At 42.1% G+C, this 24,733-nt stretch overlaps 1 protein-coding gene across 7 annotated transcripts in view; it reads right to left on the bottom strand.

The window, feature by feature from the left end:
• Positions 1–589: 589 nt before the first annotated feature.
• Positions 590–24,733, bottom strand: part of unc79 (unc-79 homolog, NALCN channel complex subunit) — a 36,057-nt gene continuing 11,913 nt past the window's right edge. For 3 of the 7 annotated variants that reach the window (XM_075447529.1, XM_075447534.1, XM_075447535.1), the window contains 38 exons: positions 24,414–24,644; positions 24,129–24,319; positions 23,733–23,856; positions 22,952–23,092; positions 22,217–22,432; positions 21,425–21,652; positions 20,946–21,087; positions 20,520–20,599; positions 20,255–20,403; positions 19,970–20,127; positions 18,150–18,331; positions 16,841–17,042; positions 16,533–16,715; positions 15,041–15,109; positions 12,067–12,404; positions 11,794–11,976; positions 11,286–11,448; positions 10,919–11,068; positions 9,545–10,816; positions 7,535–7,636; positions 6,962–7,078; positions 6,739–6,841; positions 6,506–6,646; positions 6,323–6,361; positions 6,083–6,195; positions 5,905–5,990; positions 5,342–5,515; positions 5,005–5,073; positions 4,803–4,913; positions 3,513–3,617; positions 3,345–3,422; positions 3,134–3,223; positions 2,847–3,022; positions 1,935–2,118; positions 1,635–1,838; positions 1,432–1,509; positions 1,291–1,332; positions 590–1,212 (listed from right to left, as the gene is read on the bottom strand). In XM_075447529.1, the coding sequence (XP_075303644.1) occupies positions 1,024–1,212; positions 1,291–1,332; positions 1,432–1,509; positions 1,635–1,838; positions 1,935–2,118; positions 2,847–3,022; positions 3,134–3,223; positions 3,345–3,422; positions 3,513–3,617; positions 4,803–4,913; positions 5,005–5,073; positions 5,342–5,515; positions 5,905–5,990; positions 6,083–6,195; positions 6,323–6,361; positions 6,506–6,646; positions 6,739–6,841; positions 6,962–7,078; positions 7,535–7,636; positions 9,545–10,816; positions 10,919–11,068; positions 11,286–11,448; positions 11,794–11,976; positions 12,067–12,404; positions 15,041–15,109; positions 16,533–16,715; positions 16,841–17,042; positions 18,150–18,331; positions 19,970–20,127; positions 20,255–20,403; positions 20,520–20,599; positions 20,946–21,087; positions 21,425–21,652; positions 22,217–22,432; positions 22,952–23,092; positions 23,733–23,856; positions 24,129–24,319; positions 24,414–24,644 (6,603 nt within the window). In that variant the 3' untranslated portion in view covers positions 590–1,023. The remainder of the gene's footprint in view (positions 1,213–1,290; positions 1,333–1,431; positions 1,510–1,634; positions 1,839–1,934; positions 2,119–2,846; positions 3,023–3,133; positions 3,224–3,344; positions 3,423–3,512; positions 3,618–4,802; positions 4,914–5,004; positions 5,074–5,341; positions 5,516–5,904; positions 5,991–6,082; positions 6,196–6,322; positions 6,362–6,505; positions 6,647–6,738; positions 6,842–6,961; positions 7,079–7,534; positions 7,637–9,544; positions 10,817–10,918; positions 11,069–11,285; positions 11,449–11,793; positions 11,977–12,066; positions 12,405–15,040; positions 15,110–16,532; positions 16,716–16,840; positions 17,043–18,149; positions 18,332–19,969; positions 20,128–20,254; positions 20,404–20,519; positions 20,600–20,945; positions 21,088–21,424; positions 21,653–22,216; positions 22,433–22,951; positions 23,093–23,732; positions 23,857–24,128; positions 24,320–24,413; positions 24,645–24,733) is intronic. The other 4 variants (XM_075447530.1, XM_075447532.1, XM_075447531.1 and 1 more) reach the window with 4 other exon arrangements.

The following is a 24,733-nucleotide window of genomic DNA, read 5'->3' as shown; positions in this document are numbered from 1 at the left end:
CATGTCATCTGTTATTATCAGACAAGAGCTTCGTGGTAATACAGTTAGACCTCACAACGATGCTTAATCACAACAAACCACATTAGGCCAAAAGGTAATTGTGTTTGCTTGGTATATACGTGGGCCAATCTGTTTCCCTGCTGCCAATGAAGAGAGGGATGGAGTATGTAGGGTGGGGAGGGGGGTAGCTTACCACTTTGGGACGAGGGGAGGGGAGGGCGGGGGGGGGCACAGCCAAAATAGTCTTGTTTACCTCCAATGTCTGGCTCCACATTATCGAGTTACAAAGGCTGCCACAACTCAGATTGGCCTCTGATCGATCGGAGCTGGGATGGCAGAAGGCAGCATGACTGACAGTCTGACAAGCATCTCAGACGGGAGCTTGGTAATGCATGTCATGTCATTTTCCTGCAGACACCTGAGGTTCAGTTTCTCATCCAGAAGAGCGGGCACCAGAGCTGATTTTATCGCACCCGCATTATGGTAAACTGGACATTTTCCACATCACTCAGGAAATCAAAGGGCAGTAAATGTCACATTTGAATTTTGAAAGGGGTCAGCAATTCATACCAAATGACAAAGTGTCTCATTGTTTATAAAAACGTGTACTTTTATTTTCCAGCTTGCAACCAAGCAACTTGAAAAGTGATAGGATATGAATGTAATAGAGTGAGCATATTTAAGATTCAATAAGCATTTGCTTTGACTAACATGGGTCCATACAAATTCTCCTCAGTCATCGTCCCGACTCTTCAGATAAGTTGAATACAGCAGTTATTCACATGACACATTTGCCCATCACAGGCCTGCCAAGCCCTTAATCATCAGCTTCCAGGCTAGTACTTTGAAATAGCATAGATTTACTGTAAATGTACAAGAATTATATTAAAGGTGCTGAAAACAATTCAGTTTAAATTAATCCTCCACAGCATCTGTTTATGTAGGAGTCCTTTTTTTGGTCACAGAGTTTAGCCAAAGCAGATGCATGCAGGTGTGAGGACCCAGCGGTGAACATAGAGTAGGTCACATGGGGTAGAACTGTGATGCAGCCTCAGACGACTGGATCTCTACCTGAGCCATCTTAAACTGGGTGCACTGGAGCCACTTGCGCAGGGCAAACGGTGGGGCTCCAGATGTCTGACCCTGCAGACACTGGTGGTTCACCCTATTCTGGATGGCCTGGAGGCGCAACTGCAGTCCGGCAGACAGATGCTGAAGAGAAGATGTAAAGTTTTACTCTGAAATTATCTAAAGAGTCAGTAGTTACTTGCTAGTCACTGAAAATCTTACCTTAAGGTTTGATTGAATCATGGGTAGCCACATAGGAATTAACTAATAGAAAGAATGAGCATAAATTAGTATATTACCTCATGTAAACATGATTGATGTACAGTATTATTTATATACAGAAAGACTAAAGTTAAAGCAAACCTTGACAAAGATGGTTGAGTTGCATTCCTGTAGGGCTTCCATCAAACTGATGACATGAAGACACACCATTTCCACCATCTGAGAGACAAACATGATAGAATCTTACATCTTATCTAACATTAAAAGTGTTTTTCCTCATGACATAAAGAAAAAAAATGCAACAAAACGTTCTATGTCATAAGAATAATGTGATGAGCACTTACCACTTTATTGTGGGCCATAAGCTGCAGAATACTGGGCGTGACCCGACTCCAGAACTCCAGGCCGGTGAGGATAGCGCTAGAGGAAAACTCTGTCTGGTTCTGATTCTGTAGGGACGGAGCAGCAGCCGCCTGCTCGCAGTAGATGGTCCACAACTGTGCGAACATGAAGGCGTGAAACAGAGAGCACATGTGCAGCACTGACGTCTGAGGACAAAGAAGCAAAATTGAAAAGGATGAGAAAACAGGCCATATTAGCAAAACCTGGGTGTGAACACATGAAGGGATTTATGTCAGCCAGACCTTGGACTGTTCTGGGAAGCCAATGAGGATGACTATAAGATGATCTGCGATGTGGGAGCCAGCATCCAGAGGGATGGGCATGCAGGAGGTGGAGCCCTGGTGGAGGGCACAGTGCGTCAGGGAGCCCAAAAGAAGCCAGGACAGCTGACGGATGTGGGATACGCACTCAATGAATTCTTTTGGCCTACAGAGATTAAGAAAAAAAAAAAGTTGAAATCCAGTTTAACAAATTACCTCACAATACAACATCTGCATCTGCTATTGTCATATCTTACTCTTACACTGGCTAATCTCACTGATATTTAAGGAAATTACTTCTTGTTGTTGTTGAAGGTTATCAAAGAATGAGGTACGGTAAAAAGTCCTGAAAAAAACTTAAGGTGTGAAAAACGTATATCAAAACCCGGAATCTGCCTCAGAGAGAAAAAAAAAGGAAAGCAGACCATTAAGGAAGAACATTTCTGTTTAGCGTCACTAATTTGAATTTCTTCTCTTTTCTTTCAGTGAGAGAGGAATTAAATAGCCAGTTTTTAGTTTATTTGATTTAATACACCAGTTGTAATCAGTGTTTTGCTACTTACTTTAAGAAATGATCTTACTGGTGGATCATTTAATTTGTTTCTGGTCTGCACATTCTTAAGTGAAGTTTCTAGTTCTTATTTGTAGTTATGTTAGATATGTTTTGCAGTGGTATTGATTCTTTTGGTCTTGCTGTTTTATTAGTTTTTTCAACCCTGTTTATACCTTATTCCATCAAGTCAGATATCTCAAAACCTGGAGAAAAAAACCACATCTATCCCCATTAAATATTCCCATCGGTACATCCTAGAATGAGTACATTTGTAATTTGGTTGATCCGCCCCTTTATGTCTATGAAACATCACTAAACTGCTCTTAGTTTCTCATTCTTACCCTTGTTGCATGGTGGACGGTGGATGATAAAGCCAAGGAAGATAACGGACCACAGCTTTGTTATCACGGTGATTGCCTTTGGTGATCTCCATGGCTGCGACTTGAGCCAAGCCCACTTTCAGGTTGCCCCCAAAAGTGTCCTCATGCAGCGGCTGACAGCAAGCCTTCATATGACTCTGAATAACCATTGTATAGAGAGGAAAGATAAGGCTGGAGGGCTGAAAGAATATAGAAAAAACTATATCTAACTATATCATAAAAGTTGTGGCCCTTATATAAAGTCTTACTTTGAGTTTGGTCAGTGTGTGCATATCTGCAATGAAGTCCAGGAGCTCACTTATATATTGCCTCATGCATTCCATCGCTGCTGTTGTGCACTGTTGAGAATGAAAACAGTTTATCCTAAAGGAGGAATCACAGTGGGATCTATCTGTACTTCCTGCTGTTTTATGACGCTGATCTTAATAAGATCGGAAGACAAAGAGATTTAAGTCTCACCCCCGGCAGCGTCAAGATCATGTGTTTTTGGATGATGGTGGATTCTGCAAGCCGTGTTCCGATATCTGCACAAACAAACTGGTAACATCCACAGTATAGTTTAGGCTTGTATTCAAGATGCAACATTGTGTTTTATAGCTGAAATGTGTAAAAGACATCATTCTTTACCTGAACCAGCAGTAACAAGTTTGTGTCAGGCACAGGAGACTTGAACTTGAGAGCCTGCAGAAGCTCTAACACCACAATGCGGGACATGTAGAACTTATCTCTCTCCTGGATGCGAGGAGATAGAGAGTGGAGTAAATGTACTGATGCAGCAAGACTGCCCTTTTCTATTATCACTCTCCCTTACTCATGCTGCGCGGAGAGTATAAACTCTGTAGCTTGAATAGAGGGAGAAGGACAGGCAGCGAGAGGGGAGCCGGGGACACAGACAAGAGTGAAGCCGAGGAGTAGATTTAGGCCAGTCCAGATCTCTCCTCCCAGAGTCCCAGGCAGCTCAGATGAGGCTGTCAGGCTGCCTTCTCCCTCCCTGAGGACAGGCTGCTCTCTTTGTTCATCCCTTCCACACAAAGCCAAGCTGCTTGTTTACAAACCACACTGTCATCTTCCGTCTTCCAGTTTGCCTCTCTCTTCCTCTTCGCAGCCATGTTTGCTTATGTTAGAAGCAAGCACATGTTCTTCAGCTCATGCAGAATGCAGTGCTGCCTTTGACATTTCTCCCTGTGTGGCTTGTTCATGCGCATACCTGTACATGGCACTTTTATAATTAAAAGTTAATGGAGTATGTCCATTTGGTAAATAGAAATTCAAATGGCTGTTCTTAAGCTACAGGAGCTGAGTCAAATATAGTGCAGTGCAGCTGTGATAAATGGCGCATGGTGTAACAAACTTTTGTACGTCTCGAGCACATAACTTAAAACCTGAACTCCAAGTTTAACTGAAACCCTGTGCTCCCCAGAATCTTCGGATTTTTACAAAACAGCCCCACAAGACAGGATCCAAAAGCAATTGCTCATAGCAGCTCTGTGTTTTGAAATGCGGATATCATAAGGTGAAGAATTAAAGAGGGTGAAGAAAATCAATACTGCAGGAGACATAAAACATGCAGTGCTGACAGTGGTGGAGAACTGAGGATCCATCTGGCCAAACAGTGCAGACAGCCCCAGCTTCATCTCCGTCTCAAGCTGCCATTGGGGAACACACCATGCATCCCAGGTCCTAGCACACCAACTAATCATGTTAATCAATACTGGCTGATTGCTTACTTAATCATCTGTGACACATGGCCACATTTCTGGCTGAGTGAGGGAAGTAGTTGTAGCACCTGAAAAGCGATGAGTGAGAGGCCAGCAAACAGCGGCTCAACATTTTCAATACTGTAAATGAGTTTAACTCTTTCGAGACTTCACCACTTTGTGTGTTTTGCTAACAACATGCAAGCACCCACAAGATTACCTTGTTGAAGGCTTTGTAGCACAGTCCACAGAGTTCTACAAGGTAGGAAAGACTGAATGTGCCATACTGAATAACAAAGCTCAGAAGCTTGGAGAAAGGCTCCAGAAGACTCTGAAAGATGGTGGAACATGAAAAAAATGTTACACATTAAAGTTCAAAATTTGAACAAACTGATAATGTGACATTTATGCCTTAAACTTACCCGAGTTGCATTTGTGGTTGGAATCTTTAGAAGGCAAATGATAATCCTTAAACTGGAATCCATTGGACACTAGTGAGGAAACACATTGCAAAATAGGGTGACCAATCTAAACCAAAATCATGCTGAAATGATAACTCGTTGCATGGTCATGTTCCTGGATCTGGTGTGCGCACTAATTTAACCTCCAAGGTTAAAAGCATCAGAGTCAAATCAGTTACAGTTTTAAGGCCCCGCTATTGAACCCGACAAGGACACTGCTAGATGCTTTTTGCAGGAGCCGTAATCAGATTAAACCATATCAGACCGTGACTAAGTGAGCGGAAGAGCTGATATCTACCTTCAGAGGAAGCACAGAAGGCAGTTTTGTGAGGAAAGTCTGGAACTGGTTGCAGATGGTTGTCCACAGGTTGCTAGGAGAGTCCATGGGGAGAGCCTCCATGAAGGTGGCAACGTTGTCAAGGCAGTGCAGCATTGGGCCCCCTGCTGGTAGACTCTTTTTGTTGTTCAAGCCCTGGAGGGCACAGAGGGATAAACCATAACAGGATTATATAATGGAATTCTATAAGCGACGATATTTCCATTTAACTGATCATTCAGTCCTGATCAATCCCAATGCTCATGATGAGAGCAGTAGATTGAGGACACTGAGTACAGATGACTGCTTGGATGAGCGGATGCATCAGTAGCTTCCTGTCGTTTCCCTTTATGTAGTTTAATAATAACAATAAAGTGGCACGGTAGTGCGGAGCACTGCAGGTTTGAAGAGATGCAAAGAAAATTTCTTGTTTTAAAATGGGCTTGTGATGAACATGTGGCTTGCTCTACAAAAGCTTTTGCTTTGACAAGACCTCCCCCTGCTGGTTAAACGATTTAACACATGTACATGAAGGAAAAGCTCACCTCCAGCAGCATGTTGAGAGCTGCAACAGAGCTCAGTTCGTTGAAATCTATTAAAGACGATGCAAGTGTTCGCAGAAAGCTCCCATCTGTAAAATGAAAAGAAATTAAATATGGACAGTATGCCCAGCAGGAACTTATTAATATTTAATTACCAATATCAAAGAAAAAAAAAACAGACCTTTGATGTTACTCTGGAAGAGCTGGGGCAAGATGCCGTTAGGGGCCAGCTGGTGAAACACACAACGAAGGAACTGCTTGGCCACACCTGCTACATTCCCTGGGATCAACATACTGCAAAATATCACAGGGAGAATATCTGAGTTAGACAGGCAGTTACAATTCACATCTATTAATAAACTCATCTATAAGCACACTGAATATCTGAACACTTTAGTGGGGCAGATTTGAAGTCTCATACCTCTCAGCTTGTCCAGAAAAATTGCCACTAGATGCCAACCTAAAAGGAGTCAAAGCAGCAGATTAGGACTCTGGGATGAATTATGTATGAGTTCTCAGAGCGTGTTATGAAACTTCATTTAACGGTGAAGTGCTGTGTGGATGGAGTTTGCAGGGATGGCTACAAGTAGCAGCTGCGCTTTACCTGCCCACAGACTGCATGATGTCAAGAAGCATTGGAGCAGCCAAGTCAGGGCTGAGGTGGATGAACATGGAAAGAACAACCACTGCAAGGCCGAGAGTCTCCTCATCATATTCCTCCAGCACAGCCGCACAGTCCCGACACCTGGGCCACGACATCGAAAAATACAACAAGCAGGATCAGGTATTAAAGAGACTTGTTTCGAGTCAGGCACGGCTACTGAGAGATTAATTCACCGGTCAGACATCGTGGTAGGCTGCTCATCTATGAACTCTTCGGGTGCTGGGACAAACATGCTGACTGTGCTTGGTGCTGAGAGAAGACTGGTCTTTGTTGCACCTACCAAGGAAGACAACGTGTTTTCCCAAAGTTTGAATTCAGCTAATGGACTATAAATGACTTTGTCCACATATATCCTCTCGAGGTCACTGTCTTATAGAGAAATCTAAAGTGACCGACCTGTTTCCCAGGTGCAGATGTTGTGCGGCGCACTGGACTGATGCTCCAGCTGCCTCTTCATCAGCTGACTCATCGTTAGAGCTCCCAGAGAGCCTCGTTTCACCTGACGGTACTGAGCTAGAGGTCAGACACAGACAACACCCAGATTAAGTCTCTGCTAAACTTATTTCAGGTTTACAAGCATTTGTGTGTATGGTTACATGAAAATGGATGACCCACATTGAAAAAGATGATCGATGTAATTTGGATTATATCACAGGGACAAAGTTCATGCATTTAGCTCAGTTCTCAGAGGAACAATAGTTTAATGATCAGTTTAATTATCAGTTTTCAGAATGTTTTATTTGCTTCATGGATAAGATGTCAAATTATGTTCTGTTTAGTTATAGTTCTGACAAAAAGTTACAAAAAAGTTTGAAAATTACAGAAAAAATTACAGAAACTGCAGGTAATCTGTTAGATTGCACACCAATAATTCACAAAAATACATCTTTATGAAACCCAGATTTAAAAAATAAAAAGGTTTTCCTGAATTTGTTCAATAAACTGTGGAGGGAATTATTTGTATCCTACTTGATACTGAAGAGCGATGGCTTGTTTCAGGCATAGCAGCTTCGAGAGTTGGGGCTGAGGCAGATTCTCGCGGCTTTTCCAAGGTAGACATAACTTTGTGATCTGCAAGGCAATATAGATGAATGATGGGCAGGATATTGGCATCAGAGTATATGCCACCCTGAGCCAGAAAACAATTAATCATAGTCAGCAAAAGTGCTGAATAAATGCCGACCATCAGCACATCAGTTAGTACTGATTCAGTAAGTTTTTTATGTCAAGTTTAAAACTTCCTCTGATTTAACGCAACAGTTTGCGGGTTAATCTGATTTAATAAAAATTGGTTTGAAAACAGCAACCCAGGATTAGATTAAACCTTGCTCTTCTACCTGTGAAATGTTTTTAAATCTTAACATTTTCTCCTTTTGATGCGCTCATGTACTATGGGAAGTGAACACATATACAGAAACATACTGTAGTGCAGCAGATAGCTCCAGTGGTTGGTGGGGTAGAGATCCAAGGGAGCTCCACATGTTTAAGCGTGCAAACTGATAATGATGCTGATAATGATATGAGAATGGTACTTTGAGGAAAGAATAAAAAACAGTTTGATAAAAGCACATTTCATACAGGAACATGCACTGTGGTGTTCACAAAATAAAGAAGTGACAAGTAGAAAAAAGATATAGAAAGACTTAAATTGACATTTTAAAATGAATTCAGTGAAGGTAAGATTTATTAAACATTTATAGGTAAAACCATATCTGGAACGACAACCTTTAAGCTTTATTTGAAAAGTTGTGAGGTGCACAACAGGGGGGTAAAGACTGCTCCACTAAATGCAGCATAACTATAGTCTGTAGAAATATTCAGTGGAACCAAATTATTCTTTATAGCATAAATTTGGATACTGTTTAAAATTAAATTAAGAAGAGAAAGCAATGATTTTTAGATGATTTAGATCTAGTGTTTAATAGAAACTTGTGCAAAGAAAGTTGTTTTATTTTTTTCATATGTCGTCATTTTGATTTTGGAACAAACAAACTGCTTCAGACGTTTGGGGCAGGAGCCAGTTCATGCCTGCGATACTTGCTCTCTTCTTTTAAAAACCCTTCTAAAAACCTTTGTAAAATCTGAGGAGGCCAGCTGCCGTGGTTTGGAAAGTCTTCTTTGTCACCTTTTCTCCTTTTGATAAAATGTTTTTAGCGGGTGAAAGGCCTGTTCAGACTCTTACTTCAGAGCAATGCTGTTGTGATACAAACAGAATCTGGTTCGACGTTGTCTTGCTGACATAACCAAGATCTTTGCCAAGAAGGACTTTACCCCTCACATATCATCATAGATGCTGCATTTTGATCTGTGTGCTGAAAACAATATTGGGAGTTCCTCTTCTTTTTAGTCTGCCTTAGAGCCCAGTCAGTTTCTGCTTTCAGCCTTGTCCTTTCCATACACATATTTCTCCATATTATCCAAATCTTTAAATTATATAGTGAACCATAGGTTAGGAATTTCCAGTATTTATAGTGGAGAATTTCTCCCCGTTTTTAGTTTAGAAAGATTTAAAATGATGTTACAGATATGTTGCCTATTGTCCTTATTACATGTGATTGATGTTCCAATAAGAGTTTTTTGCTAAATGTGTATTTCTCTTTTTAGAAAACAAAATACAGCAAAATGAAAGCATTTGATGCTGCATGCTGTCCTTGTTCTATTTTCACCTCAACATAAGGTTTAAATTATTTACTCTCTGTTGCTTTCTGTCTTTATTTAAAGTCCCAGCCTTTCTGAAATCAGGCTTGTTTATACAGTTAAAACACATAATTTTTTTTTAATCGACGATGGTACGAAAAGTGGCAGTTGTGATTTTACAAGATAGTGATTATTCAAATATTAGAGGCTCCCTTAAACACAGAATAAGATCAGGCCTATTGTTAAAGCTGAATTGTTCTACAGTGTGCCCATGCAACAAGATCACAAAGAGCACTTTTTTTTTTTTAGGCTCTAGGGTGTTTATCTGTCCTTCCCTCTTACCAGTTTCAGTGGTCTGTTCACTTCCCAGCTTGTCGAACGTGTTGAACGAGATGTCCAGATATTCCCTCTGGATGGCACTGACGGCTATCTTCCTCTGCTTTCGCTGCCGGGGAACAATTTGGATTTTAAACTCAGCTTCGTCATTGTCATATGCACTGTCTGCTTTGGGGTCGCTGTCCACTTCGTCACCCATGTCATCATCCTCCTCATCATCACCATACTCCTCTTCATCATTGCTATTACTCTTGCTTTTCTCTGGAGAGGAAAGTGGCTCTGCTTTGTCTTCTGGGATGTCCAAGAAGATGGTTCTGCCAGAGGGACTCGTGCCAAGTCCCATCCCTGTCCTAACGTCCTCAGAGGTCACAGACGTGTCGTCTATCGAGGTGTCAGGGACATTTGGAGTCTTCCTCAGTAGGTCTCTCTTCTGTTTCAGAGTCATGGGGCTTTCATGGCATACATTCTCCTGTCGATCAGGGATATCCAGAGAGGTGCTAGGAGTCACAGATTTAAGCTTCTTTCCTACATATTCTTGCTGTGAGCTCCCCTTTCCCACCATCAGGTCTGGGGTCTTTTTTTCACTGGAACAGTCCTCCACACTCACCTGAACCACAGGAGACAGTCGCAAAGTGCTGCTGCTTGCAGGGGAGGCAGATACCTTTGGACTTCCCTTGAACTTTGAGCCTAAGATGGTGTTAAAGTCAAACTCCTCATCGCTCTCCACAATCCTCAGAGGAGGAAGTGGCTCAAACACCAAGGAGTCACTGTCGGACATGGAGAGCAGCGAGTGTTTTTCTGGAATTGAGGTGCAGTCGGAGGAGAGGTCAATTAGATCTTGATCCTCCTTCTCCTGTGCCGATTCTTCTAAAGAGCTCTGATCCAGCTTGTCTTCAAATGTCTCCATGCAGCTGAGGCGGACCTCTGGGATGACATGCTTAGACGTGTCAGACTGGCCTCCTCGAGAGCCTCGTCGGTCAGCGGGATCAACCCGAGCCGAAAAAGCCTCATAGGAACCCTTTCCGTGATGCCTGCGGGACATGGCAGTGGATGGAGGCAGGACCACAGGGGGCACTTGCATGTCACAACGATCAATGCAGGACTTCCGTCGGTGTTCATCCAGACTGAAGAGGATGGAGTCTGTGTTTGAAATGTCCAGAGACTTCTGTTTGTGCATGGCCTGAAGCCGCTTCTTCCTCGTGCTCTCCTCCCTCACACAGTGCAGGATGCTGTCCTGAAGAGCACTCGCTTCTTGGTACTCTGACAGCTCAATTTCACCTGACGCAGAGACCAAAAGTTGGAGCAAATTAGATATGAAAGAAACAAGACAAATATAGTGGGTGTGCTCTAATGAATAAATGAAGTGTGAAAACCTCTTACTTTTCTTGGCATTCAGCTCAACTGGCTGGTACTTCACAGACTTACTGCCACCAATTCTCTTCAGGCGGGCAAAGAAGGTCTGAGACTCCTTGTTAGCAGCACCAGTAGGCGTGTCGTGAACGTCTGACTCATCAAATACACTGTCTTCTTCTAGATTGGAGAAACAAAATACAAAACTTTCCTATATTTATGTGGCATTCAGAATCTCTGAACCTTACCATCAAAAATCAGTTACCAGCAGTACAACCAACAGATAATAACTTAGTTTTGTTACTGATTGCATCGTATGAAACCAATGAAAAAATCTGGTGCTGAGCTGAAAAAGCTTCTTTTTTTTTTAAATCTTATTATATAATTTTTTTCTCACCTTTTTCTTTCTCACTGTAGCGGCTTATGTTGGAGTTGTCGCTGTAGAGTGGTCCTGTGGCAGCGTGTGGACGACAGCTGTGATACTGTGCGTTTAGTGTGTTGATGGTGATGTGGATCAAATGGAGAACCACTTTACTGCCATCCATGTCTCTGTAAGGGTACTGTAGTACATGAGAAAAATATAATATGACTTTCAATAACATTTTTTTGGACTCATTAATACAACCGTGTTTCCAAAAACGTTGGAATACTGTGAAAAAAGCTAAATGTAACAAGAAAACAACACAATACACTCATTTGCAAACGAATGAATAAAAAATAATATGGTGCTAGTTTCTACATTTGATGTTGTCTTTATACTGTTGAAATGATAAACGATAACACAATAAAATATTTCACAGCTAGATTAAACAATTACATTGTGGTACAGGGTCAATTTATCAAAGGAAGCTTGATATCAATGATTCCTGAAAGGCAATATAACTGTAACATGTTGATAAAAATACCTTGTATAGGATAACAAGCAGAGCTTTGAGCCACATCTGTCGAATGTGTGGCTTCAACGCCCACAGGGAGCATCGGGGTGGCTGCTGAAAATAGTGCCTGAGTTGAGGACATGCGCAGTACTTCAACACCTGGACCACCAGGGGGAGCAGCTGCTTCCCCAAACCAATATTGTCGTCCATTACCTGAAGGGAGCAACTGTTAAACTCACAATATTCACAATATCAGTACAACAATATTAAAAAAATAATAAAAATGAACCAGAAGTCAGTCACTTGTGCAATGCCAGCGATGAAGGCATTGAAGCAGGTGGAGGTGCGCATCTTCTGAGGCGCAATCATGAAACATCCCTCCTGTTGGTCGTAGCCCAGCAGCACGTACAGGTGACGCTTCACTGTGTTGAAAGCTTTGGCGCTGCCAATATCGGACTCCGCGCTGCTCTGGTCTTTGGCCATGAATTTCATGAGCACCATGATCAGCTGGTGAACAGTTTGGTGATCGATGCCGGCATCCTCCGGGAGGAGGTCTCTGATGATGGCGTCCTCCTCGGGAGAAGGTGTCTGGCCTACAAGAGGGGCTGAAGCGTCAGGGTTAAAGTGCAGGAGGAAACGTGCTGAAGAGAGGAAAGAGGATGGGGAGAGGGGAGAGGGGAGGGTGAGAATCAGGAGAGGAGTAACAACACAGAGGTGGGGGGGGTCAACTCGTCATTTTGTAGCGACACAAGGCGTGATGTATGGGTGAGGGCAGTTTAAAGATTTTAATGTTGCCAAACAACGCCACTCTGGGAGTTTCACCCAGAGAAATATTTTAAATCTTCTCGACCCAAAAAAAGAAAAGCAAGGGAGGCACTCAGGTTTAAAGTACAGATGTGCTGACTGAGGTCCATTAGGGAGATGGTCATCAAGGGGTCAAAAGGACCTTGGAGCTTTTACGCCAGCGGTGCTACTGGCCAGGGATGTCGGCTGATGTAACAAAGTGGTGCCAGGTATGCGAGAGGTGCCAGGTGGCCAAGGTGAGCCAACCAGCTCCTCATAGTGTTATGGGACACCTGTTGGCTTCTCGGCCTAACGAGATCCTTGCAATTGATTTTACTATTTTGGAGCCCAGCCGTGATGGGATGGAAGACGTTCTTGTCATGACGGACATCTTTAGTAAGTATAACTGGGCTGTCCCCACCCGTGATCAGCGAGCTGCCACTGTAGCTCAACTCCTGGTTGTGGAGTGGTTCTCCAGATTCAGTGTTCCAGCCCGGATACACTCGTACCTGGGACGGAGCTTTGAGAGCTCTCTTATTCAACAGCTGTGTGGTTTGTATGGCATCAAGAAATACCGTACCACGCCATACCACCCTTCCGGGAATGGGCAATTTGAGCGTTTCAATAGAACACTTCATGATCTTTTGCGTACTTTGCCTGTGTCCTGGAAGCGCGACTGGAGTTCCTGTCTGCCCCAGGTTCTCTATGCCTATAATACAACCCCACATCAAGCAACCGGTGAGTCATCTTTCCTTCTAATATTTGGTCAGGAGCCGAGACTCCCTGTTGATTTCCTATTGGGAAACGTTCATGAGTGGGTTCAGGAGCACCAAACTCGCTTGCAGATGGCATTCAAGGGAGCTCGTGACTGGTTAAAGGCAGCTGCGGAGCGCCGTCATCATAACCAACGTGTCCGAGATGTTCCCTTGAAGGAGGGCCAGTTAGTATGGTTGCAAGACCTTGGTGTGCGGGGGACGCCACAAGATTCAGGATCAGTGGGCCTCAGTCATGTATCGTGTCTTAAGGGGCAATGGTGTCTTACACCAACAAGAGCCAGGCAGGTCCATCGATCTTTGCTGCAGGCTGTGTTAGGGGTCAGTCAGAGGATGAGCTGTTTTGTGATGGAGATTGGGTAGTTTTGGGGCCTGAGAATCCGTTGTCTACCTTTGTTCAGGCCGAACCAGTGGCTCAAACCAATCCTTGGGCAGCTGCTCCCACCCTCTGCCCCAGTCTCCTTTGTGCCACCTTCGTCTGTGGTTCCGGCGACAGGGATTTCTTCTTTCCTTGATCTGGAAGAAGCTGCTGTCCGTCGGACCACCAGGTCAACTGCAGGTCATCACTCTAACAACCATCGCCTCCCACAGCCTACAGGGCGGGCTGAACGAGGAGGTGTTAATCCTCCTGGCCCTGTGTCTAACGCAGCTGCCACACTATTTAGGCCTTGGAGTTAATGTTTTGCTTTTGGCTATTTCATCGTCGGGATGACAATTTAATTACTGGGGGCAGATTGTGGCAGTATGCAGTGATTGGGCCTTGTGACTTCCAGCTGGTTTGGATCACAGCCAATCGCTGCATGACAATGCCGTATAAAGGTGGTCTGAGAGCATCTGCCTTCCTTTTGCCAGAGGCTGGGGTAATGTCACGTCCTGGCGTGTGTGTTTTTGTTTGCTTAAATTCAATTATGTGATTTCTTTTCTTTTTGTATTTTTTTTGGTTTAGTTTCTATTTTTAACCTGTTACTCTCATTCCCCCCCATTCAGGCGCTGAGCCTACGGTGGTGGATTGGTGTCCCCGGTGGTGGTGTCCCTCTTCTTTTGTGTTTTGCACATCGTTTGAGTTTGCTTCACTTTTAGTTGTTTCATGTGTGGTGTTCCTTGGATCCCCTTTTTGTTGGACGGTCCATCATCATAACGCTCAGCCCTGATTGGTTTCCCCCTTTGATCGTCCCAGAGTGAGTGAGGTTTTTACCCTTTTTTGAAATAAAATTGGGACCAATAAAATTATATTTTGTACTTTAAACTGCGTCTCTGCCTCATTTTTCGACAAACCTGAGTGCCTCCCTTGCTTTTCTTTTTTTGGGTTGAGGAGATTTAAAATATTTCTCTGGGTGAAACTCCCAGAGTGGCGTTGTCTGGCAACATTAAAATCTTTAAACTGACCTCACACAGACATCACGCCTCGTGTCGCTACACTTTCAAGAGGAAATGTAGACATCATAATGCAGTATACAGAGATTACTGCAGTGTGTTCATGGAATACAGCATGTCAATGAGATGCACACAAAAATGACCTGCTAACTCTTTGCAAAGGGTTTTATCATTCTGTTCTGTATGAGGATTAATTTAAACCAGTTTTTTAAAAAAAAAACAATGGCTGTCACGATGGAGCGAACGCTGATTTTCAGTCTTAACGTTTGTCATTCTGTGTCGTTTCTTCAGGATAATGCAGCTGTGAAAAGTATTACTGTATGTTTTAGATACGGGTTGTCGTTTACCTGGCAGGACTTTCTCTATCATATCTCCAAGTGTTGGAGCAGAGTGCTCTTGCCTCGTAAGCCTTAGAGCTAAAAACCACATGAAGAACACAATTTAAGACAATATAGAGGGAGGGTAGCACAGGAAAACGTGTCTGAGCTGTTTAGTAAACCAACACATTTGCACATGAAAATATACACACAAAGTATTCACGTAAACAAATCAAACACTGTACACGGCCTGCCTGACATCCAAGTATAAGCAATATTTGCAACAAACAGACCATAAATATCTTAAGACAACACAAGTAAGACACACAACTCCCTAAAACTCAGACAGTCTCCTGTGCAGAGCCTAAGATGAAAGGAATGTCTTTCATCTTTGGCTCCTCCTTTTCAACACAAAGTAATATGGAAACATTTTGGTGAAATGAGTGTTGTGAGCAGACTACAGGAGGAGAGAAACATTAGGAAACAGGTCCAGACTTTGGTCAATAGGAATTTGCAATCAGAAAAACGTTTTTTTCTCACAAGGAGGTCAAAATGGACAGCGGTCTCCATTATATGACGTAAAGGAAAATGGACATTTTTCTTTTAAAAAAAACTGATATAAAGTTTTTTTTTGTGAAAAACTAAACTTTTAGTGTTTGTGAACCTTTCAGATTCTCTCGAAATATGATCTTAAACTTAATCAAATTTTCAAACCTAACTCTAAATGAAGAACAAATGTTACAGGCAAAAGTATGTGAACCCCATAGGATTATCAGCTGAATTGAAGATAGAATTAGAGCTGAGTGTTTTCAATCAGTTTGTTTTAACTGAAACTATACAGATCTATCGAAGACTGATCTTTACAACACACGTTCATGAGGTCTATTGTTGCGCAAACTTAGGAGTTCTCTGGGGGCCTGAGAAAATGAGATTTTGATGCACATCCAAAAAAAGAGCATTGCTGTCCAACTGCATTAAAGATCCCACAGACAAGTCAGAAAAGTGTTGAAAAATGTTTTGCGTTTTTTATGGATTACACCAAAATAGAAATGGGGGGGAAAAAAATGGGAAATGTTTTGTTTGGAGGAAGGAAAACCCTGCCCTCCGAGATAAGAATCTCGTTCTGTCTGTTTGGGCCTGTTTTGTTGCAGTTGTTGCTGCTCAAGGAGACCACACCAGATTCTGACAGGAAAAGTCCACACACTTATGCCACTAACTGTAAAATTGGATAATTTTTCATCAATAAACGAATTATCGATTTTCATTTAATTAATTGGGATCTACTTTTTGGAAAAATCTAATTATGTTCTAAGTCATCTTTGTGAGAAAAAAATATAGAGATTTCTGCAGAGCTTTTCGATTATTTAAGCACCAGGGCATCTTTTAAAGTAATGTTGAGTTGATGTTTGCGCAAAAACACATATGCGGCACAAGTCTTTGCAAACAGTATTTGACCAGAGGCTGAACTAGAGTCACAAAGGTTCAGATTAGACTGATTATCAGTCTAATCTTTGCTACTCACGAAGTCTGTTGCTCAGTGACTCTGGAAGTGAAAACGCTCGTTTGGACTCTGCCTGGCCTCCCTTCACGCTGTCACGCAAGGAGCGCACACTCTTCTGGCGATTCCTGGCAAAACGGGCCCTACGTATCTTCCACATCGCTGTGTCGCTAAGGTTAGCCACATTGGTTCGAACAGCTGTGATGGCTATCAAAAAAAGAAGAAAGATTGCAATCTTAAACTGGAAGTCTGTCAAGCTGTTACGCTCTTCTTATGAGCAGCGTAAATGAAGCAGGAGCAAAACTTTAAAATGAGACAAAGCGGCTACGTACTAGTTGGGAAAGGAAACTCTTTGTTGCAGTCCAGGTGGAGCTGAGCCTCCAAAGATAATGTTTCAAAGCGGTTGACAAAAAACTCCCAGCTAAGGGCAGGAATGTCTTTTTTCAGGAAGTGCAGGAGTAGAAGTTTGCTGAGGATGATGGGACGATCCCTCACAACTGTGTCAAACTGGAAATCCAGACACAGGCACAGGCCCTGTGAAGTGCACAATGTAGACACATAATTATACAGCAGAAAATGAAGCCATGCAGGTACACTCCCACATTATTCTCTCTTACATTTCTCCCGTAAAGTAAGGACCAACTGTGCTGCCAGCTGGTTCTTGTTTTACTGATGTTTTACCGATGTTCCTCACAGTTTTGCGTTATGAGAGGTACTGGAAATATCTCAGCCAAAAGTGAAACTTACTGTTATTTCATAAACATTAATACATATATATTTATGATGTATATCAAGATATTGATAAGACGTGAATATGAATGTTGTATTTTCAAAGCCTGTAAATTTAGAAATCACAAAACTGACATTTTATGATTTTCTACAAATCAAAAAAAACATTGCATTGGCCTTTCCTATTTACAATAGTATGAAAAAACATCATGAGCCATCTACAGTTTGACATAGAATAGATAAAGGATATAAAATATTAGTTTTGCACCAACACAGTTATTTCTACATTGCTTTTAGGTGAAAACTTGGCATATCCCAGCATGGTGTGCAGTGTGTTGTTTAATTTTTTGAGGAAACTGCACAAATGGAGACAGAATGGCTGTCAAGAAGCCATTTTTAAGGAAGGGAAACAAGGAGAAAAGGCTGACGTATGCCAAATGACAAGAGAACTGGACTGAAAATCAGTGGCAACGTGATGAATCCTCCGCAGAGCCCAGATCTTAACATTATTGAAGCAGTGTGGGCTCATCTTGACAGAGAATGGAACAAAAGGCAGCCAACATCCAAAGAAGAGTTTTGGGATGTCCTTCAAGAAGTCTGTAGAACTATTACTGAAGACTACTTAAAAAAACAATAAGAAGGCTTGTCTAAGAGAGTTCAAACTGAGTTGAAGAATAAAGGCGCTCATACCAAATATTGACTTTCATACTCATGACTAGAAGTGCACAAGCTCTGTTTTTTGCCTTCCATAATGCATTTTCATTAATATATGTTTACACGTTTTAATATACACTATACTAATATTATAATATATAAAGAATTGAGAGGTGGCTTGAGATTTTTGCTTTGTACTTTACTGCATGCCAGGCAAATTCAGTTGTGCTCTCTGAACTGTAAAACAGTACGGGTCACCTGCAGTGCCGGCCTCTTGATGGTGTCCAGCAGGAGTCTGGCCCTGGTGGCCACAGCCGGGTTGACGTCTTCTACAGAAGCCAGGAGGCAGCAGAATGCGTGGGCCAAGGAGTACTTCAACAAGTGGTTTTTTGTCACTGCACCGATGTCCAGAAACCGACACAGCACCGCTATCTTCTCAACTGGGGGGATTTCACAAGTAAAGAGTGAAAATGATTCATCAGGAAGGCAAACAGAACACACACTGTGAACAAGAGGCAGCTGAGCTGCCAGGTGCTGAAATAATGATCATGATCAGAAGCAGCGATGAGGTCATCGATGAAGGTAATTAAGGTAGGTTAATGAACTACTTAGCTTTTTAGCTATTACATATCTACATGTTTTTTTGCACAATTTTAAAGTATCATTTTAAGTGTTCTATTCAACATAATGACAGTTTGTCAAATGCCATTGTGCTCACAAGGAAGTATTTACATACACACACATTCAGTGGCAAAGAATAACTAAACAAATTTAATTAAATAACTTGTTTTCAGTGTACTTGGACTTTACCTTAATCGTCCCATTTTTTAGACATTTATACTAAATTTCAGCACAAAATATTTTACCTTTAACTCAATGATATTTAATTGTCAGAGTAAGAGTTTACTTTCAAAATGATGGTTTGTTACAATGAATGATCATTTTTAAGTTTTGAGAATACATCCCACATGTTTTCATTTCAACAAATGTTCAAAAGATCATTTATAAATCTCTCAAATTTAAAGGAAAATGCCCAAAAATGTTCTTCTGTGCTTTCCTGTTGTTTTCTTCCTAAAACCCCTCAAAGTTACCAGGTCAGCATGTGCATGAAACTGTATATAACATATACATATACATATAAAATATAAAAGTAACATGTTGCAGATGCGTGACTATTATAAAACAGTTGTTGCTGTTAATACAGATATTCAAAGGGAGCACATCAACAGTATCTTACACCTCTGTAGTGGTACTTTTACTTGATTAAATTCCAACTAGTCCCAAAATAAGCATCTACTCAGCCATTATCCCTATAAAGAAACAAAGACATCCTTACAGTGATTGGCAATTTTATTTAGAATCACTTTAAAAAGTCCTTTCTTAATTCATAATCCTTTAACCACTCTGAGCCACTATTCACCACCAGGTGTCAGCGTGTGAGAGATAGTGGTTCTGAGCAGAAGCCAGATGGCCCGCTGGTTTCATTCATGGCTGAAATACGTCTTTTTTTTTTTTCTTGGAGAATTATGCCACATTTTTCTATTTATATGTTTCAACAATTTTAAAAAGTGGGCATGATACAAGCCTTCATAATCAGACTAACAGCTTTTCAGCTGACTGGACAGCATTTTACTGATTGAATTTTTTCTAACCATTCAAATTCACAACACGCTGATAACATTACACCCTCGTGTCTCAGGCTTATGTCATGGTATTACTGTTCCCCATAAATCAACACATATCGAGTCACAGGAACAGTCGTCTGCCTTTGTGTCAAGGTCATGAGGCTGCTCTCTGCCAATCACAAGGCGAGAAAAACCTTATTAATCCTACAGTTCCTCTTTGCCGCCTGTTTGAATCACACGGTAACCATGGCAACACAGGAGAGAAGTAGGCAGGGAGTGGTTTAGGAACAGATTATACGAGGAGAACACAGGTCTTCCTATAACAGTTTATTGACCACCAACTGCCACCACAGAGGGGAATGATAAAAGCAGAGTTGTCGGGGATTATATCCGCATGTGATACGATGTACCTTGAGAAGCCGGTACAGTTATCGAATAGATGAAATATCTCACCAGCCTCAAATCGTATTTTCCAGTCTTTACTGTTGAAATTTGTGTTGATGAGGTTCCAGAAGATGTCAGCGCCATGAGATAGAGACAGAGCATGGAGGAGCTGTGGCACAGCCAAAGAGGCCAGCTGGCAAAACTCTGACTTCAACATCGACCATAGGCTGAAACACAAACAACATTGGCTGAGTAGACACGTGCTGAAACGGCAGTCACAGAGTTTGCAAAATGAATAACTAAAAGATATTTCCCTCAAAACTTGCCACCTTTTCCTGTGCTAACTCTACGCACCTGGGGATAAGCATCTTTTCCTGGATGTGGGCCAGAAACTGGGGGTGATCCTTACGGGCGAGGTACAAACACTCTCCATGGAGACAAAGGATCCTCAAACAGTTCAGCATGTTGAACAAGATGTCAGGCTCTTCAAACTTGGACATTTCCTGACAATACAAGACAGGTTTATGACTAACAGAGCACACTGACATCAATCATATTCTTGAATTTCTCTGGGCTATTTGTGCCTCAGTTTTAATATTCAGTTATTCAGAATTGTTACCTGCAGAATGGTGTATATAAGCTTCAAAGAGACGGGGAGCTGCTGGTAGGAGAACTTCTTGTCAGAATTATTCTTCATGGCTGGAAGAACCAAAAATCATTTCAAAACAGGTTTAACAAAATCTACCCATATTTTACATCTCAAAGTGGTTTATGAACTATTTCCTGGACGTGCACACTTTCTAGTCTCTAAACATCACAGTCATGAGTGGCATCACCCATGAGTGGCATTTCCTATTCTGTATATCATGAAGCCAAAAAATGTAACTCACAAGTTTAGCTCATATTAATCCAACAAGCATATATCCAAAAATGTCCAAGCATGACTTTAAGGATTATTGGTACGCCACTGGCAGGAAATACTGTTTAAAATGATAGAAAGTCTACATTCCTCTGTTTGAACATTGACTATTGAACGGATACACACATGCATTCTCAGGAGAGGTGTGGCTGGGGATGTCAGTGTTTGTTCCACTTGGGTTGTCTCCTTCCTCACTCCCATTTTCCGCCCCAAGGGAGAAGTCAGTTTGAGACGGAAGCAAGGTTTCTTCCAAACTATCCGTGGGCTCCTGCAGAGGAAAGGTAATGTTCTATAAGTACAATAGGAAACTGTCTGTTCTGTCTTCTGAATTATTCTGATCAATTATTTTAAATAAACAACATCAAGATGTCTGCATTTTTAACATATGCGAGCTTGATATTCACAGGTCTTTTTTTAAGAATCGTTTATGAAGAGACAAAGTGATGGACAGTCTTTGTGTTTTGTGCAATCTGTAACAAATGAGCTCGACCTGACAGACAGTGGTGTGTCTGGCACTGGCTTTTGGGACACAATGTCTACAGAGTAATTATTACAAAGCTATACCTGCTTAATACACGGGCTTAATATATGCATGCATGTCTCACCACCAGGCGAATCTCTTCCCGGGGGGTCAGCCTCTCCAGGAGCTCGCAGCCCAGCTGGTAGCACAGGATGCTGGATTGACACAGGCTGCACTCAAGGGCCTTCTCATCCTTCTGGCAGGTGTGTGAGCCCCCCCACGGGGCCTGGAAGACATTGTTGATGATGCCCACGATATCCTTCCCCAGGCTACTGTCTAGACCCAGCATCACACCATCATCCTGGAGCTCCATCTGCAACAACAGGGGGGTGAGACGACCGAAAAAACAGAGGAGCAAAAAGTAGAGCATGACGCACAAATCTCAAGATCCCACCTGTGGGTACTGTTGTCACTGAATAGAGAGTGTTTTTATATGACTGGTGTTATGATCTATAGGCTTTGTTTTCTTGTTCTCGTTTTAACCCTTCTCTTTTGGATTTCCATGGGTTATGATTTTCCTTGTTACTTTGTTTTAGTGTTTATATATATGTCGAGAACTCTGGCCGTCTTTACACACGTATAATTGTTTTTTTTTTGTAAATCTCCTGCTTCTTTGTATTTCTCTTATTGCCATGTTTCTAGTCATATTCCATATCAAGCTCTGTTCCTTCCTCAGTCCTTGTCTCCTTCACATCCACCTGCCTCTATTTGTGAGCCCGCATTTGGGTCCTACTCCGTGCCCTAAAACGTTATAACTGGCTGACTGCTGTATATTGTTCTAAAGGTTGTACAATACAACAGGTTTTGTGTTGGAGCACAGGAGAACATACTGATAATTTAGTTAATGATGGAAATGAGGGTGCAGGAGGGTGTTCACCTGCTTTAAGATGAGGTCAAACATGAGGATGAAACAGCCAAGATTCATGTCGTCGTCTTCACAGTCCAGGTCCAGGGCGCAGTGCCCTGTGGCGTGACCCAGGTTTTTAAAAGGGCTGCAACGCAGGGGGCTGCGAAACGGGCTCTTGAAGGGGCTGGGGAACGGGCTGAGGGTGTTGTGCTGCCCACGGCGTCCTGGATCTGACACCACACTCACCTACAACAAGAGACATCATCACTATAAAAACTAAAACGTATTTCACTTTAAATTCAAGGCATTCCTGGCTCTTACACGCCTTTAAAAACTAATTTTTATTGCCAGTTAAAATGGCACATGTGAGGCTGTTAATTTCAGTGATAAATCTACATCACAGTCAAGTTCAATTAAGCCCTTTAAGAGAGCTATATTTAGATAGGAGTAGTTACCATGACAACATACACCTCATCCACGGGTAGTAGAACAGAAAAGCCCAGATGAGCATAAATGTGAACGCCATAATCTTAAACAGGCATCTGACATGACACAAAACATAAAACCTGACCCAGAGTGTAATAACATTTAATCAGGTGATGATCAGAGTATAGGGAACTGTTGCTTTTTTATGGAGAATAGCTGTATTTTCTTGGCTTATTGTCAATAATTAAATGAGTGGAAAGAAATAGAAAAGAAGGTGAACACTAAACTCTCTTTTCTCTGATCATTTGGGTGTATGTCCGACATTAGAGTCTTGCTCACCCTGCGAGCTCCAGTGTTGCCAGACAAATCTGAAACGCGTGCCTTTCTCTGATTGGCCAGTTCCTTCAGTGAGTTCACTCCATCAGAGAACATCCCAATCAGCAGCTGTAGAGGCACCACGATGTCCAGCTCTGACAGAACCTTTGTACCAACACGACAAATAGGAATTTTAACTCTCCATTCAAAACAACAGAGTCTATAACTTAAACAAATGTCCATTCTATTCTAATTTGAAATAACTTGTGCAAAAACACAAATGACACAAAATGTTGTTAGTCCGAGTTAAGTGAAATGATTACAATTAAGTACAAAATGCTATTCACCTCTGATATTTAGTTTGGAAGATTATGTTCAAACTTAAAACTAAAGATATAAGAATGTTATTTGTGGAAAGTGGTACTACACACAAAATAAACCCGTTAGCTGTATGACTTTAACTTTAAAAGCCTGGGTACAGCTTTCCTTTCTCATGTGAATGTGATCTCTATGCTGAAGGTAAACAAAAGCAATATCTTCATCACAGTGACAGAAAACTTCAAACTGATCCACATACAGTATACAGGGCAACAAGCCGTTAGTGCATATGGGATGAAAGGCTCAATCCCTCCTATCTCTGTAAGTCTCATTATATGACCCAGATCCATATTCAGTGGGGCCCCTGCCCAGACTCTCACACTCCCTTACAACCAGTTCAGTTCACACGCGCTGTGGACAGAACCGCAGGATAGGAAGTAGACACAGGACCGTGTGTTTGTGTGCAGGAGAGCGTGCGCAGGCTTACATGCAGCCACAGCAGAGCCTGCTCCTGGACAGATGCCGGGTAGCCAGAGAATCTGCAGCTGATGAAGCCAAACATTTCCTCCATGGAGAAGGGCAGGGGGCAAAGCTCAATATCAAACATCTTGCTGCAGGAAGAAGACAGAACCACAGAGTATATTAATGTGAACGTGTTACAGAGATGGAAGATGGATGCCCTAATAATGTCACACAATCAGTTATGTTCACTTCACACAGCTGAGGGTCTCGTTTATTCAAATATTTTATACAAAGAGGGTACTTTTTTTTTTTTTTTTTAAAACAAGATGAAAAGTGTTTTATAGTATCTCTTAGAGCTGTTAATTCCCTTTGCTCTGCCCATTCTTTTTGAAAATGTTTGTTAGACACTACATCTAAGTACCTGAGCACCTCCCGGAACTCTTTGAGCTGGTTGTCAGGCACCTCTGTACGGATGGCCTCCAACCACTCAGGCATAAAGCACTCCCACAGTGGTTGACTGATGACATTGTAAGGTATCAGACACAATATCCTGTTCAGACCCTCCTTCAGCTGTGTCACTGTGCTACATGACTTGTCCCAGTAGCCTCCTACCTGTAGAAAAGTACGAATGAAATATTCTGTTTGTTACAATTTCACGATGAATGCCTTAACCATGTCTCCCAAAGCAACCTGGGTTTAACCTTACCCTGGCAAACTCTACTGGTTTGGGCAGCAGACACATGACCATGACATCAAAGCGCACTTCACACACTGTTTTCAGCCACTTTGTGACAAACTGCGGTTTTAGCTTCTCCACCAGGCTTCCGACTTCATCATCCATCATATAGGCAGTGGAGTGAAACCACTGGAAGACCATGCTGACCAGCCGAGCCAAACTCTCTGTGGGCGTGTTCTCATTGGGGGTGCACAGGCTCACCTGCAGATGTAAACGATTAAAGTAAACAGAGCAGCAATGATAGCCGTGTTGCGTACACATTCTTATCCAAGCCATCACTGTTCATCACA

This window comes from Odontesthes bonariensis, chromosome 17, assembly GCF_027942865.1.
Source record: "Odontesthes bonariensis isolate fOdoBon6 chromosome 17, fOdoBon6.hap1, whole genome shotgun sequence".
NCBI lineage: Eukaryota > Metazoa > Chordata > Actinopteri > Atheriniformes > Atherinopsidae > Odontesthes > Odontesthes bonariensis.
The sequence above is the reverse complement of the archived record's forward strand: the minus strand, read 5'-3'. Positions and strand labels throughout refer to the sequence as shown.